Here is an 18321-nt window from a genome sequence, read left to right on the forward strand (position 1 = left end):
CCTCCCTCCCCCACTGGAAGCATCTCCTGGGGAAGGGGGGCAGGGCTGGTGAATGAATCTTTGAATGATACATATTCCTGTGTTTGATGTTCCGTAATAATGAGCTTGTATGCAGGCTGAGTCACCAGACCTGATTTACGTCTGTGCCACACGTATGCAGCCTTAGGATTCCAGAGGCACAGCATCAACAATCCTGGAAATTCATTCGCTCAACAACCATTAATTGGGTGCCTGCTAACCGACTGATTCATGAGCTGGAAGTGGGTAAAACATTATTTAGAAGCTACACAAGGGCAGGCAGGTAACTTGATGTTATTGGGCACGTGTTCCCCAAGCACCTGTCCTCTGATCTGGAGCAAACTATACTTACGTGGCCTTGTTGAGAAATTAATGAGAGCCGACTAATCTTTCAGGAGGCCTCAATTTGCAGTTTTGGTCAAAAGCCCTTCAGCCTTTACAAATGAAGCCCTGCCTTTCTGGGTCGGGCTAACTCCTTTGCTAGTTAAAAGCTTTCTGTGTCTTTAAAAGGGGGCGGTGCCCTGTCAAATAAACCCTGAAGCATAGGCTGAAGGCGCGTGGAGTCCCACCCACTTTCTGTGACGTCCTGCGTCCCAGCTGCTGATTGCCCGCCTCAGACGTCAATCGCGGGGCGTGCGTCTCGCTGGGACACAGTGGAGGTCTAGCCTGAGGTTTGCGGAGCGGTCGGGTGCATTCTCCGCTCGCCCCCGCGCCCTCGAGGCCCCCGCCGCCCGGCCCAACGGCGGAGCCAGCCGGTGGCTCCCGCGGCGCCCTCCCGCACCGGATCGCTGCCCGCTGCGGCGGGACCTGGCCCGACGGCTGCGGCCACTATGGTCAGTGGTCGCGGAGGGAGGCGGGGGGAGGGGAGCTGGACGGGGGGCGCGGGGGGCGGGCTCGCCGCCGAGGCGCCTGTGCGCTCGCGGGTCGGGGCACGGGCGCCGGGCTCAGCCCCCAGCGCGGGTCCCGGGCGTTCGGACCCCTGGGAACCGGGAGTCGCCGCGACGGGTGCTGGGAGGGGGGGGTCCCCGTCCTCCCCGGGGACGCCCTGCAAGGCCCGAGGCGCGCCCCGCGGTGCCCCATGGACGCCCGGCGCGGGGACCCAGCCTGGGCTCCGGGCCCCGCGTCCGTGGTGCGCTCGCCCCCGTGTCCCCAGGGTGTCGCCCCGACGGCGCAGTGTAGGCGCCCTCGACGGAACGGGAACCGAGAGGCCCCGGGGCTGCGGGTCGCCGTCTTTGTTAAGTAGCCGCGCAGTGGGCAGCTCCCGGCGCCACGCCTCCTCCCCAAGCCCCGCAAGTGACCCAGGAGGTGCAGGAGCCCCGGGGGGCGGGGGGGACGTCCTCTCCATCCCGCGGATCAACAGAGGTGTGTGCTGTTGGGATGCACATGGAGAGGCGCCTCAAGTTGCAAGCACATGAGTTAGGGGGCCGCGGCGGTGGCCAGGGGAACCCTTGATTCAGAGTATGGGTGGAGCAGAAACGGCCCCAGAGCCACCCTGGGCCAGGACGACCCTGGAACTTGCGTGGGAGGGGAAACTGAGGCCCAGATAAGCAAAGGGCGGGGACTGGTTGTGGTAGTAGACCTGGGACTTGAATGCAGGCCTCTGGACTCCCAGTCCAGTGCTCCTTGTGTTACATCAGACCACCTTGCAGGTGGTAGGGGGAGGGGCCGGGCACCTTGCGAGCAACCAAGCAACCTGGTGTGGCGACTGCCTGAAACCCTTTAATCCTTAGCCCCCTGCTCCAGGGAGCCTGTAGAGTGTAAGGGCTGGTGGCCCTTACGGTGGCTTGCAGTCATACAGCTCTGAGTTCAGATGCCATCTCCACCCCTTGGAAAGCCAAGAGGCTTTGGTTGGGCTGGCCCCCACCCCTAGCACTACTTGGCGCATCTGCACAGCAGGCACTGTGAGGGCCACATGAGGTGACACCTGTGGAGCGCCCGGCCTAGGTAACCAGCTACGGCTGCTCCTGTGGTACCAGGGTCCTGGAAGTGGGTGCACACGCATGCCCAGTTCTTCTTGGTCCCCTCCCTCTCCTGTCTGCGCGGGGAGGTGGTCCATCCCTTCAGGACGCTGCTGGGCTGGCGCATGGGTCAAAGCCTGGTCACGGCCTGGCACGTTGAGTGTGGCACGAGCAGCCAGGGCAGCTAAGTCAGGGCTGCCCTGGACAAAGCAGCCGGCTGCTGGGGTGTGGCCCAGGGCCTCTGGGGCATCTGGAAGCATCAGCTTCCTGCTTCTACCCAGTGCCCCAAGGTTTCCCTGGCTCTGCTGCTCCTGGAAGGGGGCCCACGTGTTTCTGCATCTATCACCCACTACGGAGTGGCAGGAGCTGGGGTAATAATGAGTTCAAAACGCCACCCTGGAGCCGGAGGCCACCGTTGGGAAGCTGAGAACAGGGCAAGGACGGTGGTGACGAGGACCTGAACTTTTGGTCTCTGTGCTAGACAGTGAGGCCTCTGATTCCACCTTCCCCACTGCCCTGGACTCTCAAGACCAGAAGTCAGAAGGCAGATGGGGTCAGGGAAGGCTTGGGGGCCTTGGAGAGGGGTGAAGTGGTGAATGCACTGAGGAGGGTGTCTGCCTGGGAATCACGGGGTGGGGCAGGGCTGCACAGGGTCTGCTGGCATTTACTGAGCACCTACTGTTAGCCACACACTGTGCTATGTGGCGATTTTTATGTTCCTGCGTGGTGTGAATGGGGCTATGTGTGCGGGGGCAGCAGAGGAGAGGAACGTCCTTGGGAAATACACCATCTTCTTTCCTCTTCCATTTCAAAGACACTGGGCTAAGCTAGAGGCCTGTGGAGAAGGCACAGGACCCCCTAGGAGGGCAGGGGCTGCCACTGGCTGGGCTGTAGGTAATAAGTGTTCACTCAAAATCCAGTTAACATTTGGTGAATACATGAGTGTGAGAAGTGAATAGTGAAACCACAGGGCCCTTCCGTGCTTTGTTCTTTTGTTTGTCAAACAAGCCCCTAGTCATCAGGCCCCATGATGGGCAGTGATGAGAAAGGTGAGGGGCCTAACCTTGCTTAGGAGCTTGATACCTGTTGGTCAAGACAGAGCTGGATGCAAGCAATCCCTGAGCTACTGATCATGGCCTAAGAGGCCTGACTGAGGGCTTGGGGAGCACAGCAGAAAGCTGGTAGTCGCTGAGGGTGCAGGGAGTATCAGGGAAGGCTTCATGAGGGAGTCTTTTGAATGAGGTTTTGAAGCATATGTAGGAGTATTCAGGAAGGACTTGAGGAAGGGTGCATTCCAGGCAGGGTGGGACAGTGTGCTTAAAGGCCTGGAAACAGGGTCAAGAATGGAATATTCTGGGAAAGGTCTGTGTGGATGCAGGGAGCTCAGAGGAGGGAGGGGAGATGAGTCTAGAAAAGTAGGGAGCGTCAGGATGTGCTGAGAAGGGCTTCAACATGCTGTGTTGTGGGCTTTGAATTTTATCCTGCCGGTGGGGATGGGATAAGGACTGTAACAGACTTCTGACAAGTACAGGGTGGTTGACTTGGATGATCTCCCTGGCAGTTTGGTGGACACAGGGTTGGAGGTGGCCAGGCTGGGTGATGAGACTGGCTCATGCATTTGTTCATTCACCCATCCACTCAGTATGCATTTTTGGAGCATTACTGTGTGCCAAGCACTGGGGATTTGGTCTTGACAGGCATGCACAAATACCTGCCCTCATGTTGTTGACAGTCTAGCAGAGGGACAGAGATTGCAAGGAAATGAGTGAACCTTCATGGCAGCCCATGTGAAGAAATAAAGCAAGTCAAGGTAGTGGGGGAGGGGCAATTTTACACAGGGCACTCGGGGAAGACGTCTCTGAGGAGGTGATGCCACCTGAGTCTTAAGAGGAGCATCCCAGGCAGCAGGAGCAGCATGTGCAAAGGCCCTGAGGTAGAAATGGGCATGTCCTGTTGGAGGAACACAAAGAGGGTCATTGTGGCTGGTGCCCTGGGAGGGTAAGGTAAGCGAGGCTGGATGTCGTAGAACCTGAGAGATTGTCTTCAAAAGGTTGAGTCTTTTCTTTAAGTGAGGGGAGCCACTGGAAGGAATGGAAGAGTTGTGTCTTCCTCTGGCTTATGTGAAGCTGCCTGTGCTGGCTGCTGTGGAGGATGGTGAGGAAGGGGGGCAGGGGTGGAAGCCAGGAGATGGGTTGGGCTGATGCTATTGCAGGCTCCCTGAGGGCAGAGGGTGGCAACTCTGGCCTGACCCAGGAGCAGAGTCGATGGAGAAGAGAGGAGTGCAGGAGGGGTCCTGGGTTTGGCATGAGCTCTGACTGGATGGAGGGGCCTTTTGGGGAGCTGGAGACAGCTGGAGAGGAGGCAGGTGTGGAGCAAGAGAGCAGTTGGGGCATAATAGTTGGGGGGATGCTGCAGACATCCCGGTGGCTATTTAAAAGTGAGAGCTTTAGGGCCAGAGATGAAAATCAGAGGGTCCTTTAGAAGATGCTGTATGAGTCCAGACATCAAATGAGAGGTGGCTGGGATCTGAGTTCAGAGTCTCTGCAAAACTAGCCAATAACTGTGACCCAAAAGGGGTGGAAGCCCAGATGCAGGGACTTCCCGGTTTCCTTAGCTGCACGGCACAGAAGGGGCATGTGGTGGGGAGGGGCAGGCTGATAGCTCCCTGAGGATGTCCACACCTAATCCCCAGAACCTGTGAATAAGGTCCCTTACATGGCAACAAGGGCTTCACTGGTGTGGTGAAGTTAAGGGTTATTGAGATGAGGGCCCTGGATCACCCAGGTGGGCCCAATGATGTAATCACAAAGGTCCTTATAAGGGAGGGGGGGGCAGGTGGTGGTGGTGATGGAGGAAGAGGTGGAGGTGGAGAAAGAGAGGGAGGAGGAGGAGGAGAAGGCAGGAGGGTTAAAGTGAGGAGCTGTGATCCTGGAAGGAGAAGGATCATGAAATAAAGAGCACAGGTAGCTTCTAGAAAGTGACAAAAGTAAGGAAAGGGGTTTTCCCCTGGAGCCTCCAGAAATGCAAGGTAACAAATCTGTGTTGTTTTTAAGTCACCGAGTGTGTGCTAACTTGTTATAGCCCCAATAGGAAACCAGTTCAGGGCACTAGGTCTTTGCAAGATCTTTTGCCTCCAAGCATTTTGATCACTCATCAGTAAAAAAAACTGATCATCCTATCCATCCCTGTATTCTATACATCCTCTCCTAATGTAGCCCTCGGCCAGCCTACCTCCCTCTGAGGCAGCTCCACCAGCTAGGCTGACCACAGGCTGAGTCAGCCTCGTTAACCAGGCCCAGTACCCAAGAAGCCACGACTCACCGCGTGGTCTGACCTCAGGCTACCAGCTCCTTCACGGTAGAGTCCAGAGCTTCCAGGGGTCACCCACCGACAGGGCTCAGAACCTGGCCAATCTCCCATCTTCTCTCAGAAGGTCCCTGTCCCTTCCCAAGGCTTCCTGGGGCTCCAGCCCTGGTCTTGCCTGCCTGGAGCCAGAAGGATCTGGGTTGGGTGAGCCTGGCGTTTGGGGGTCTGAGGCTGGTGGAGCAATGCTTGAGGCTACGTGGCCAGGTTACGGGTCTGCAGAGAGACTTTGGAGAGACTACCAGAGGAAATTGGGAATCTGACTCTCCTGCATTTGGAGCGGGTGTGGACTCGAGTTGGGATCAGTTGCAGCACACCAAGTGCTTTGATTCCTGCCCTGGCTCTGAGGCTGTGGTAGGAAAGCAGTCCAGGCTCCCAGCGAGGAGGAGGAGGACACAAACCTGGTCTGAATGCCAAGCCCACCTGCTAGTGCAAGGGGCTAGTTCCCAGGATTGCTAGGGATGGAAGAAAGGCCCTTTTCTCACTTTGAAATATAGGCCTCGACTTAACCTGCTAAATGCCCCTTCCAAGCAGAGTTGCCAGCTGCCTGACTTAATTAGCATCTATTTGCAAACCAGCAATTAAAGACTAAAATCCTTTCAGGTGGCCTGATTAGGGCCAATGGGGCATTGTCAGGCTTGTCCTTTCAACATAACATCCTGGAAATTTTCAGGCACAATTAAAATAAAATAAAACAACACCAATTAGAGTCAGCCAATATCAAACCCAGAAAGCCTTGTACCTGATTTATGGGCCAGTAAACTGAGGCCGTGCCCAGGTTCTCCGTGGAGTTTCAGACCCTCGTTTTCCCCCAGAGCTGTGACCAGGGCTGTGCTGCTGGGGACAGGGACCAGGACAGGGACCTCAAGCTGATTTGGACCATTCTGGAAATCCTGTCCCCCCACCCCTCCCCCAGCCCCATAAGTACACTTGCCACCACTAAGGGGGCCTTGGAACTGCCGGCACCTGGGGTGGAGGAAGCCAACCAGGGGAACCATTTATCAGGAGGGGTAAATCTTAAAGTAGTATTAAGTGAAGCAACATAAAAAGGCCATGATATCTGCAGAATAGTATGTAATGCGCATTTAAAACACGTGCATACGTAAAACAACTCTGTAGTTTTAAGAAGACCAGTACATTCCACGTACATGAGGTCCCTAGGCTAGGCAGATTCAGAGAGAAAATAGAACGGTGGTTGCAGGGTCTGGGGGTGGGGTGGGGAATGCAAAGTTAATGTTTAGCGGGTGGAGTGATGAAAATGCTCTGGGGACAGAAGCTGGGTGATCGTTGCACAACTGTATGTGTACTTAATGCCCCTGGACTGTACACTTACAAGTGGCTATGGGAGTATATTTTATATTTTACCTCAATGAAAAGACAGGTACACACTGAAACATGTACCACAGGGACTACCAATAGAGGGTGGGGCACGGGGACAGGGATGAAGGGAAGCCAGTGTTGACAGCTGGGCTCTCGAACCCCGAGTGTGATGAGCGCCACCCTCAGTGGCTGAGAGGCACCCCGAGCTGCTTTTTAATATTTTTCCTATAAATTTAATAGCCTAAGGAAATTTGCCCCAAATGCCAAGTTTGTATTATGGCAAGTGGAAAACCTAAACTGGCTTTCCTGGTCCAAGGTGGGTGTCCCTGTCTATTAACATTCTCGTTTTGACTGCTAATGGTGCTTTTCTATCATAAGTACTTATCCTTACATCATTCGGGTTAATTCCCTAAACTCCTTTCCACGCCTCCACTATATCCTCTCTGAAGCAACTGAATATACCTAACTACATGTCCTCCCGCCCCACTGTTTGGTTGGGTTTTGTTTGGGGCAGGCCAGGGATAAGCAGCGTTAAATACCAGTTGTACTGCTTTTTAATCCATGTTTAGAGAGACCCAAGCCAACGTTTGCAGTCCACTGTCTATAAAACGAGACTTTTGTTAGTGAGGTGGGTAATGGGACCCTGGAAGGAAGTGAATGTGAGCTAGAGGGTTCTGTAGAGCGGGCGCACCTGCTGTGTTTAAACACACCTGAGTGTCCCCTTGCCTTTCCCTCAAAGCAGCAGAAGTGGATTTTTTATTATGAAACTTATGGGGTCCTGTGGGTAACTGCTTTACTAGCACATAGTAGTAGGAATGCAAAATTGCACACCAGCAGTTGTTCTGCCGATAATGGAAATCCTCCATGATTTAGCAAAGATCAAAACATGTTAACTTTTCCCTGCTCTTGTCATGTCCAAGCGGAAGTGAGGAAGGAGGCTGACTTAATTTTGCAGAGAAGGCTGAGTATGGAGTGGAAGCTTCCAGAAATGAAATCCAGAATCTCTTCCCCCACCAACAAGCATTTGCATCCCTGTTCCCTCTTTTAGAAAGCCTTTTCCTCCTGTTCTTAGGATGATACATTCATCCTTCTCCACTCAGGTTTTTCTCTGGGAAGTTGGCCTGAATCCCCCAAATTCAGGAGAGGGCATGTTTGGGGCCACCAGAAAGGGAGAAAAGGAATAAAGTGTGAGTTCAGGGGAGAGCCCAAGCCTGACTTGGGTGGGGTGGGGCAAGCAGGGAGTCCTCGTGGATATGGTGGCTTTTGTTTGTTTAACAAATCTCTCACCCTCTGCTCTCTTCCATGCCTTATAATGGGCCCTGGGGCATCAAGTAAATGGAAGGCCACGGTAGTGTGACAAGCTGTAATGCGCCGAGGGAGGCCAGCATGGCTTTGGTGACATTGATGGCAGGGAGCATCCAACCCCCCAGAAATGCCCCCTTCCCAGTCAAAGCTCCTCTCATCTGTCCTGGATGCTGGGCACAGGAATCGGAGCAAAGAAGCTCATTGTCAGATATAAGTTTGAGTCTGTCCAATGTAGAGATGGGCAGCCCTAGAAGTCACTTACACCTCATTGTGTGATCTTGTGGTCCAGCTCTGTGCTTCCAGTGATGAACTTTGGTGAAATCTAATCATAAAAAATCCAGACATTTTTCCAGGTGGAAAGGAGCTTGTAACATCAAGGCTCCTCTGTGAGCCCTCAGCCCTAGCCCTCAGTCTGTGAGGAGGTGGAGAGGCTGCCCAGGAAAGGCCCGTGTGGTCAGAGGCATAAACTGAAAGTGGTGAGCTCTGACAACTCTGTCAAAAATGATAGCAATAGATGGAAAGCTTTTCTATTCATAAAAATCCCAAATAACACCAACCTTACAGCTGTGCAGTGTTGAATAACTGTCTCCTTGGGTTGTGTGCAGACACCAGAGCCACTTCTCTTAAACTAAATGACATGTGGCTTTAATGCCAATTTCTCTTCCATTGCTTTCATGCTGTGATCAGAGCTGTTCTAGGGATGGGTTGGAGGCAGGGGTGCATCTGCCATTTGTCTGGGCACTGGGCAGGAACAGTTTGAGACAGAGAGGAGGCTGGTAGGGAGTTGGCTGTTAGAACAGAGATGTCTCCTGCCCTTTCCCTGGCCCCGAAGCCACCTCCTGCCATGACCTGCTCCTTGTGGATTTCTTCTCAGCCCTCCAGAGCCCTGCCTCTGGGCCAGGAAGCTTATCTCTGGGTTGGAATGGATCCAGGCTCCAGCTGGGCTGCAATATGGACTTTGGCCGGTAGGTGGTACATCCACCAGATGTTCTAACCTCTATTTCCAGATTGTCAAAAGGTGGTTTGTGCAGGCTGGAAGTTTAGGTATTGTTGGCAAATAAAAGAATGAATGAGTGAGACAGGAAGGGCAGGAGACAAGGGGATACCTCATACTCCAGCATGAAGGCTCACTAGGTTCGAGGGGTTTATATCCTAAAGTGAGTCCATTCGGAAGTTACAGGATGACATCCCTAAAGGATGGGGCCAATCCTGACCAGGGAACATGACATCCAAGATAACTGGTAGTGTGACCTTTGTGGATAGGTAACATTCACTATGTCACGTAACTAGCAGTTCAGAGGCTTTCTACTTGGTGGAAGCCCATCAGTTGCTTTGAAATTGTCACACGGCTTTGCTTCCCTTTCTTTCAGAGTGAAACATCTTTCAACCTAATATCAGAAAAATGTGACATTCTATCAATTCTTCGGGATCATCCTGAAAACAGGATATACCAGAGGAAAATCCAGGTGAGATGGAGGTTTGCAGGGGATAGGATCTTGGAGCAAATGTGCTGGAGCTGGGATTGGAGTCAAAGGTACCACTTTGAAGGCAGAGTGGCTTAGCATTGGGGCCAGGCTCCCGGGCAAATTAAAGGGATCCCAAAATATTTTCATGTTGGGTATTTGCCTTAATGAGAAATCTTTTAATTGTCAAAAATATATGTATACCTATATATTTATATAGGATTTTTTTAAAGCTAGGTACTATGCTAAATGCTTCATATACTCACTGAGATCTCATGACAAGGTTGCAAATCAGTACTTTTATATCCACATTTTACAGCTGAGGACACCAAGGCACAGATACTAAATAGCAGGCCCACCATCCTACAGCTAGTGAGCGGACAAGCTGGGGTTTGGAACAGGCAGCCTGATCTCTAAGCTGCATCCAGAACCACAGTGCTAGGGCATCTCTCAGTGGGGAAGAGCCACTCCAGCTGAGCTATGCAAAAGAGGAGTAACAGAAGGGTGCAGGGACAGCTCACAGAACCGGGGCAGCAGGAGGAGCCTGGGCTCTCTCCATCTCTGGGGGCAGCACACCTCTGCTTCCTCTGCTCATTGGCAGGACTATCTCCTGCAGCCACAGGGAGCACTTCCTGGGGCAGGAGCAAAGGCTGGGCCATAGGGACTCGTGTACCCTGGAACCCTCTCAGGAGGTAAGATGGGGTTCCCAAGGAGCATGACCTTCCCTGTTGGCCGGCCTGAGATGGGCCCCATTAACTCCAAGCCTTGTCATTGCTGTGACGGGAGCAGGGACTTCCTGATGCCCATGCTCTGCTCTCAGAACGCTGACGGTAGCCCCATGAGGCAGCCAAGGGGACTCCAGGGCGTTGCAGAGATTGGCAGCTAGGAGCAGAGTGGAGGTGAGTGGCCTGGGGAGGGCCACACCTTTTGAGCAATGTTTGAAAGACTGGCCAGACTACGTGGTTATGTCTGAGGAGTCCTTTTCTAGAGGCTGCAGACTCCTGGCCCACTGCTCAGCCCCACTATCCCTGCGCCATGCACATCACTTTTGCTCCTCTCAGTGCTACTCCTCCTGGAAGCCTTCCTAGACTTCTGATGCCACTGTTCCAAGGCACTCCCATGCTTCCCGTCTTGTCCTAATTGTCTAACGGTCCATTTCCCCAGACTGTAGGCTACCTGAGGGTGAGCCTTGACCTGTTTGTTCAGCACTGGGTGCTGCCACAAGGACAGGCTCGACACAGTTTTACATTTGTGTGATGAAGGATATCTGGGAGACTGTGAAGGGTCAGCCGGCCCAAGAGCAGGGAGCAAGTGCTACCTGGGGGAAGGGTGGGCCCTGGCCCTTACAGGACTTAAGGGGTGATGGTGTTGCGGATATCCACATTTCCTTCTCTGACCTACAGGAACTCAGCAAAAGGTTCACCGGGATCCGCAAGACCAAGGGGGATGGGAACTGCTTCTACCGGGCCTTGGGCTATTCCTACCTGGAATCCCTGCTGGGGAAGAGCAGGGAGGTCCTCAAGTGAGTGGGGGGCATGTGGGACCACCGGGTGGGCTGGGGGGGGGGCGGCGGAGTCTCCCAGAGGGGGTTTCCTAGGCACAGCCTGCCAAACCTGGGGAGGGGACAGCCAGGCGGTTGGGGATGGAACCAGTGACCTCATGGATGCCGTTGCCCTGGCCTGAGTGCGCCTAGGTGGGTTGCCTTGGCTGACTTTTTGAAGACTCACTCCAAGGAGAAAAATGAAGCTTTGCCCATTGTGAATAATTTCAGTTGCCCCTGTTCTTGAACGTGTGTAACTGGGCATCTGCCCATCTACCTGAGTCTTGACGTGATGCCGAAGGTTCCTCTCTTTCTAGCCGCTGCTCCCTGGAGCAGTCCTTTAGGCCTCTGCATCTGGGCTTAGGCCAGGGCTTCTCTGGTGTCCCCCTTTGCTCAAACCGCCTGGATCTTGGTGAGGGTGGTCCCGATTCAGTTCCAGGGCAGGCTTTTGTGTCCCTCCCGAGCTCCTGGGAGATGCCGCCACTGCCGGGTCTCAGACCACACTGTGAGCAGCAAGGAGCTGAGATGTGCTTCTTGATCTTGGAGCTCTCACTGCCCTGAGAGGATCTGATGAAGGCCACCGCCCACACATGCGGGAGCAGAGCAGAGTAGCCCAAGCTCCCAGAGCCCTCAGGCTTGATCCTTGGACCCTGGTGCCAGAACTACTCTGCAAGGGCAGCTTTCTCAACAGCGGCACTCCCCACATTCTTGTTGTGGGGCTGTCTGGGGCCTTACAGGGTGGTTAGTAGCATCCCTTGCATCCACGCACTAGATGCCAGGAGCATCCTTCTCCCCAAGTCATGACAATCAAAAATGTCTTCGGACTCAATCAGGTATATCTCCTTGGTTGGGGAGCAAGTCAACCCTGGTTGACAACGGCTAGGTTAAGGCCATTATCTCCTGTTCAAAATGTAGATTCCCTCAAAAGGGACAGAAATTAGGCCACCTGTTCCTTATTTGGAAGGAACCATTCCTGAATGACAAACGGGCTGAGTCTCTTTTGATGGGAGAGTCACCTATCTGTAGTCACCATCCTCCCCCATCTCCCCACAGCTCTGCAGAGTCGAGACCGCACAATCCTGGGCAGGGTTTTTCCCCACTACCCGTATCCCGCAGAGTTGGGCCATGTCGAGGTCTAGGGCTCTAAGCCTGACCTCACTCTCTTGCTTACTTGCTGTGTGACTTTGGGCAAGTCACCCCACCTCTCTGAGCCTCCGTTTCTGTGGAAGGTGGGTGAGTTTGCATACACAAGGTGTTGTTGTGGGTGCTGCTCACAAAGCCCAGCCCATGTGTCTGTACCAGCCCTGCATGCTCATTTCCCTTCACTCCTGCACTCCTTCCAGGGCAGTGTCCCTGCCTGCAGTCCTCACCCAGCAGGGCACCACACAGACTGGCCCCAGGGATGCAGCAGAGAACGAGACAAAACCCCCTGTCTGTGAAGCAGACATGCTAGCAGGAGAAGACAGTATGTGAGGTGTCAGGTGGTGATAAGTGTTGTAGGAAACACCAGGCAGGGAAGGTGGCCAAGTTGTCCAGGGCTGGGGCAGGAGGTGTTGCCCCAGGTGTTTAAGTAGGGGGTTGGAGGTAAGGTCTATAGCTATAAAGACCCTGAATTTCAGCCTGAATGAGACAGAGCCCCTGAGGGTTTGAGCAGAGCATTGCCTGGCCTGCTGGCTGGTCTCCACAGGACAGACTGAGGGGGTGGGCAGAGCAGGGAACATGCTCAGGGAAAGGAGAGAGGATAGTGACCAAAACCCCTCCACTCCCGCCATGAGCAGGTGGGGGTACTGACTGGATTCCAGATTCCTGTAGAGGGGGCATCAACAGGACTCATTCACGGTTAGGCGAGGTTGGCATTACCCCATGCTGCAATTTGAGTACACTGAGCCTCAGGAAGGTGACAAGCCTTGCCCAAGGTCACCCTAAAGCTGGCATACAGGGCAGCCCGGGTGGCTCAGCGGTTTAGCGCCACCTTCAGCCCAGGGTGTGATCCTGGAGACCCTGGATTGAGTCCCACATCAGTCTCCATGCAGGGAGCCTGTGTCTCTGCCTCTCTTGAATAAATCTTTTTTTTTTTTTTTTTTAAAGCTGGCATACAGCAGAGAGCCTTACCCCAAGTCCCAACACCATCCTCCTCCCCTTCACTTGCCTCATCGGCTCAGAGTTCTGGCCTAGGCGTTTGTCTCTCACGTAGCTGGGCCCGCGTGCTGCTCCACAGCGCCTGGTATAGGGGTCAGCAGTCACTGGGAGGAAGCAGTGTGGGAATGCAGCTGCTGAGGTCCGAGGAGGCCAGGGAGGAGAAGGGGGCCCAAAGTCTGAGAGCAACCGAACAGCAGGGCTGCCAACTGCCGGTGTGGTGTGTTCCCCACACCTGCCCTGGCCAGAGCCAACTTCCACCTCCTGCTTTAGGTGTTTGTGCTCCGCATACACCACCCCTCTCCTCACCGGCCCCTCTCCTGCAAGGAGGCACCTGAGCCTCCCCCTCTGGCCTAGAGTTCCTGGTTGAAACCCTCTGCCTGTGCCCCACTGGGAGTCTAGCCTCCCTTCCCAGGGGAGGGACTGCAACTCAGCCAGTGCCAGCTGTCCCCCAGAGCCTCTCTACTTGGTCCTTCTTGCACCAGCTCTTACCCTCCCCTCCACAGACCAGTCACTTATTCTGTCTCTCGTGTCAGCTGCTAACTGTGTCTCGGGGCCAGGGGCTGATAGGACTCCTTGCGGGCCTCCGACTACCATGACTGCTCTTGGAAGGGAGCTGTGCCGTTAGGGGCCTGCCATGGAGGCAGATAGGGCTGAGCCAGCACTGACAAGAGCAAGGGCCATTGGACCAGGTGTGAAAGGAGGTCAGTGCTGGCCAAGGTTTAACGGCTGTGGGACAGGGAGGCCTGACTTGTGTTAGCCCATCCTGTGGTTTAAATACTCCTGTCACAATTGGTTTTTCAAGCCACCATCATGGGGGTCACTGAGCAGGGATCAGGGAAGAGATAAACATATGCTACAGCCCAGTCATCTCTCCACCATCACACATGACAGACATATGTAACCTCAAGAGCAAAGATAATTAGGAAACGGAGTTTTAAATATTTAGCTTTGTGTTGTTGTATAATTCAAGTAATGGTGTTTAACCCCTGACTGGCAAAATCTTGAAAACTGAACAATTAGCTCTTGTGAATAGGTAGAGGGCACTGGTTGAGGGGACAGGGTGCTAAGGAGTGAAACACAGACGGGGAGTAAGTGGCTGTGGGTGGGAGGGAGGCTGAGAAGGGAGAGGAAATTGGGGAGCTAGGCAGGGGCCCTCCCTTGGATGTTTGTGCTGAGAAGCTGTGTCCTGAGGGAGGAGACTGTGCTAGGTCACTCCAGAGGTCCTTGTGGAGAAGGGACTGGGAGCATGGGAAGGCTGAGCATGGCCCTGGCCAGAAATGATGATCACATGGCAAGAACCACGGGGAAAAGGAGGAACAGAGTTCAGAAACCTTTGAAAGGTAGAATCAACGTCTGGGAGGGGATAGTGATTTCCTCAACCTCCTAATCTATGAACTGGGTGTAACACCCCCTTCCTGGGATTGTATACACTGGGGAGGAATAGAAAAGTCCGTGTGTGATCCACAGGGAAGTGCTCTGAAAGGGAGAGCAGTCACCTGGTAGTGGCACAAACCTCAGGTGTGGGGGGCAGTGGGTGTGAGCGGGAGGACACTGACTGTCACAGCAGTGCTCCATCATCATTTCTCCATGAGCCATCAGTCTTCCTTTCCCCTTCAGGTTCAAAGAACGTGTCCTGCAGACCCCAAATGACCTCCTGGCTGCTGGTTTTGAGGAGCACAAGTTCCGAAACTTCTTTAATGCTGTAAGTTAACCTGGGCAGGGTGGCTGAGGGTCCAGGTCCTTTCATGCTGGCAGAGCAGACAGGAATGGGCACTGGCTGGAGCCCCTCACAGCCCATGGTTCTGCTGTTATGCCCTTTTTGTTCCTCCCAGCTGGGGGAAGGACGGACAGCTGCTTCCAGCACGTGGGGACAGGACCCCAGGGCCCTGCCCTCCTATTGGGAAGGGGCACCTCCTTTGGGGCAGCTTTCAGGCTGGAAACATCCCCTAGTTTCCTTCATCCATTTCCTCTCCACCCTGCTCCCCTCCCTTATGAAGCCGGTGGGGTTGGAGGATTCAGTTCTGAATCCCAACAATCAGTGATGGAAGGAGACCCTAAAGTGCTGTGCCCTAGACAGGATTCTGGGCTAAGGTACACATTGCAGAGCATTTCTAACCCTCCTACTTAGCTTTGGTCCCAGATATTTATTTCGGTACCTCAATTAGAGCACTTAAAAGGGAAATACACATGGAGGGGAGGGTCCTGTGGAGAGAGTCCCATGGGGGAGGGGAGAGAAGGGGAGGGGAAGGAGGGGAGGGAGGGGAGGGAAGGTCTTGCCTGTGCCTCCCTCGACTGACACCTGGCGGAGTGCAGTTTTACAGTGTGGTAGAGCTGGTAGAGAAGGATGGCTCAGTGTCCAGCCTGCTGAAGGTGTTCAACGACCAGAGCTCCTCGGACCAAATCGTGCAGTTTTTGCGCCTGCTCACCTCAGCCTTCATCAAGAACCGCGCAGACTTCTTCCGACACTTCATTGATGAGGAGATGGACATCAAAGACTTCTGTACTCATGTAGGTCCTCAGAGTCTCAAGCTTTGGGGACTTAGCTCCCAGCCCTGGGATCTGCTGTATCAATACCCACCTCCTGGGATTGTACACACAGGGGAGGATGGTGTGTGGGCCGTGGGAAGGTGCCAGGAAAGCCCCTCTTCTCTCAGGAGACTTTAACACCATCATCCCTTGCCAGGGAAGTTGAGGTCACGTCTGCATTTGTAATCTGAAGAATAAGATTAGCAAGCCAGAAACTGATCCTACTTGAGCTGCCTGAACTGTGTGGCTGTGGGTGTACATCCATCTGAGAAATGAGGGCCCTGTTTACAAAACTGCAGAGTAGCAGCCCCAGAATCACATCTGTCTTAAGATGTGTTTTATGATGTATGGTAATTATCTGAAACGGAGCTGCCAACATTTAAACCTTGGGTAGCTTTCCTATCTGGATTTCTCTCAGAAGATCCAGCTCTCAGGGCTTTATTCCTGCATGGCAACAAACAGCAGGAGCAGAGTAGCAGCACCCTGGTTATGTGGGACACGCATGCCAGCCTGCCACCATCTCTCTGTTGCCTCTTCAGCTCTCGGACTCACTCATTCGCCTAGCCCTCTGAAATCCCTTTTTGATGTCCTCTTCCATTCTGGGATTCTCTGGTTCTGTGCATTAATAAGTCCAAGCTCAAATATTCCTGCCCCCCCACCCCCGTTTTTGAAAGTAGTGTTGTTCTCTTCTTACATATAGTTAGAGTCGGGAATCAAAGATATCTCGAATCGAGCCTTGCAGTTCTACTGTGTTTCTGGTTGCCCTTCCTCACAGGGTTTCAGTTTCCTCCTCTAGAAAGGGGGATGGAAGTATCTACCTAATGAGTTGTTGTGAAGACTATTTCCCAACATAGATGCTTTAAAAGACCCAGGGCCATGAAAGCCAGAGCTGGGATTCTCCTGTGTCCTCTGCTAGGCCTCCTCCCTAAACTGATTTTTTTTTATTCTGGCCTTGGCAGGAAGTGGAGCCCATGGCCATGGAGTGTGACCACATCCAGATCACAGCCCTGTCTCAGGCACTGAACATCGCCCTGCAGGTGGAGTATGTGGATGAGATGGACACAGCGCTGAACCACCACGTGTTCCCCGAGGCTGCCACCCCTTCCGTTTACCTGCTCTATAAAACATCCCACTACAACATCCTTTATGCAGCCGATAAACGTTGATTAATTTTAGGCCATGCAGTGGAGCCTGTCACCTAACGGGACTGCATTCTAAATGGAACATTCCGGCTTTTCAATTTTTTAAGCAACTTAAACTATAGTTAGAAAATGTACAGCCTTTTGGGCAGAGTCACTGGGAATGAGGCCTACCCATTATGGACTGTGGTAATTTGAGGATCAAATGCTTTCTAACTCAGGGCTACAAAGCCAGAACCCCTGGCTCTGCCCCCAGTTCCCTGAGGCCCTGGGCAAGTCACCTCCCCTCTCTGGGCCTGTTTCTTCATCTGGAAAAAGTATTTGCCAGTGCTGACGTTCTACTGTAAAAAATAGGCCCTCTGGTTTCCTTTCACCAGGGGCAGAACCTCTGTGGGGGAAGAAAAGCTCAAGGTCAGCTGTCGTCTGTGACTTACCTGTTCTACAAAAAGGAATCCAGTCCAATCAGCTGTTAGACTGGATGTTGGTGGATGGCTGACTGAAGCATTGGCCAGTTGAGGCCAACTTGAATGTGAGGGCTTCATTCAGCGTGGTTCTAAACATTCATGATGATGGGGGTGTTTTCTTACCGTAACTTAAGGACAAAATAGAGACTTTTATGCCAAAGTCTAGAAAGGGGCCTTCAGCACCGAAGCTCAAGTTGTTGTGGCCCCTCTCTACCTCTCTCAGGGCCAGAACTGCTTGCCTTTGGGCAGGCCCTTTAGGATTCTGCTGCTAGCCCCACCTGAACAGAGGCTCAAGGAAGCCTGGGACCAGGAAGCTGTCTCACCATCCCCAACACAGCCTGGAAGTAGAACCCAGGTAATCCTCCAGGTGGAGACATAGCACACGCAGCCACAGACATGGATGGGCAGGGCAGACCAGTTTTGCAAGGTTGTCTGTGGCTTCTTTCCCTTTTCCCCACTTCTGCTTGGTTTTGTGGGATGGCAGGAAATTAGGTGGGAAAGAACAGAGACAAGGCAAGCAAACTGGCAGTGGGGGAGAATTTGGAAACTGCCTGGAAGCCAAGAGTCCTAGCTGGCAGCCTCCTTGTTCATCCACCTGAACGTGCCCCTTAATAACCTTGTTACATTGGTGACCCAGGACATCAAAGAGCACCAGCTGATCTGGGGTACTGCTTGCAAGCTCTCTTCCTCTGTGGGAGGAAATGGAGAATGTAGAAGTGTGGAACTGCCCATGGGATACTTCCCTAACCCAGGGGGTTTTCTCATAGGTTCCATTCTGCAGGGACTTATGACAATCTACCCTGCGATGTCTGCTGCCAGCCAGACTATGCACAGGGACTGAAAGCAGACTGCTGAGGCTTTGTACACAGCACATTTGTATCACTCTTCTGCCTTTGCGAAGACAGGTATTAGAGTGCTTAAATGGCAGGCATAGACTCAGGTTTCCCCACTGCCTTGGGTGGAATTTAAACCCAATGGCTCACAATAATTATGTCACTTTTCCACAGGAATGTAAATGCGACCTTGATTTCTAAATTGGTGACGTCCTACCCTGCTCTGGGTAGGAGTGCTAGGATCTGTAACACA

The 18321-nt window shown here is 53.3% G+C and overlaps 1 protein-coding gene across 2 annotated transcripts; it reads left to right on the plus strand.

Moving 5' to 3' along the window:
• Positions 1–234: 234 nt before the first annotated feature.
• Positions 235–16851, plus strand: OTUB2 (OTU deubiquitinase, ubiquitin aldehyde binding 2). Of its 2 annotated transcripts, XM_072839776.1 has the most exons (7): positions 235–260; positions 8839–8929; positions 9335–9430; positions 10831–10949; positions 14724–14808; positions 15420–15614; positions 16592–16807. In XM_072839776.1, exons 1-7 carry the CDS (start codon positions 250–252, stop codon positions 16796–16798), a joined length of 804 nt encoding a protein of 267 aa, XP_072695877.1. In that variant the 5' UTR covers positions 235–249; the 3' UTR covers positions 16799–16807. The 2 variants fall into 2 exon arrangements, with proteins under 2 accessions (XP_072695877.1, XP_072695878.1); XM_072839777.1 differs by lacking the exons at positions 235–260; positions 8839–8929 and adding an exon at positions 717–851 and having other exon boundaries at positions 16592–16851.
• The last annotated feature ends 1470 nt before the right edge of the window (positions 16852–18321 follow it).

This window comes from Canis lupus, chromosome 9 (genome assembly GCF_048164855.1).
Source record: "Canis lupus baileyi chromosome 9, mCanLup2.hap1, whole genome shotgun sequence".
NCBI lineage: Eukaryota > Metazoa > Chordata > Mammalia > Carnivora > Canidae > Canis > Canis lupus.

Excerpts from the sequence above, each read along its gene's own strand:
- OTUB2 (XM_072839776.1), top strand. Across the intron at positions 8,930-9,334 it reads TGCAATATGGACTTTGGCCG|AGTGAAACATCTTTCAACCT; the intron begins GTAGGTGGTACA and ends CCTTTCTTTCAG. Across the intron at positions 9,431-10,830 it reads TATACCAGAGGAAAATCCAG|GAACTCAGCAAAAGGTTCAC; the intron begins GTGAGATGGAGG and ends TCTGACCTACAG.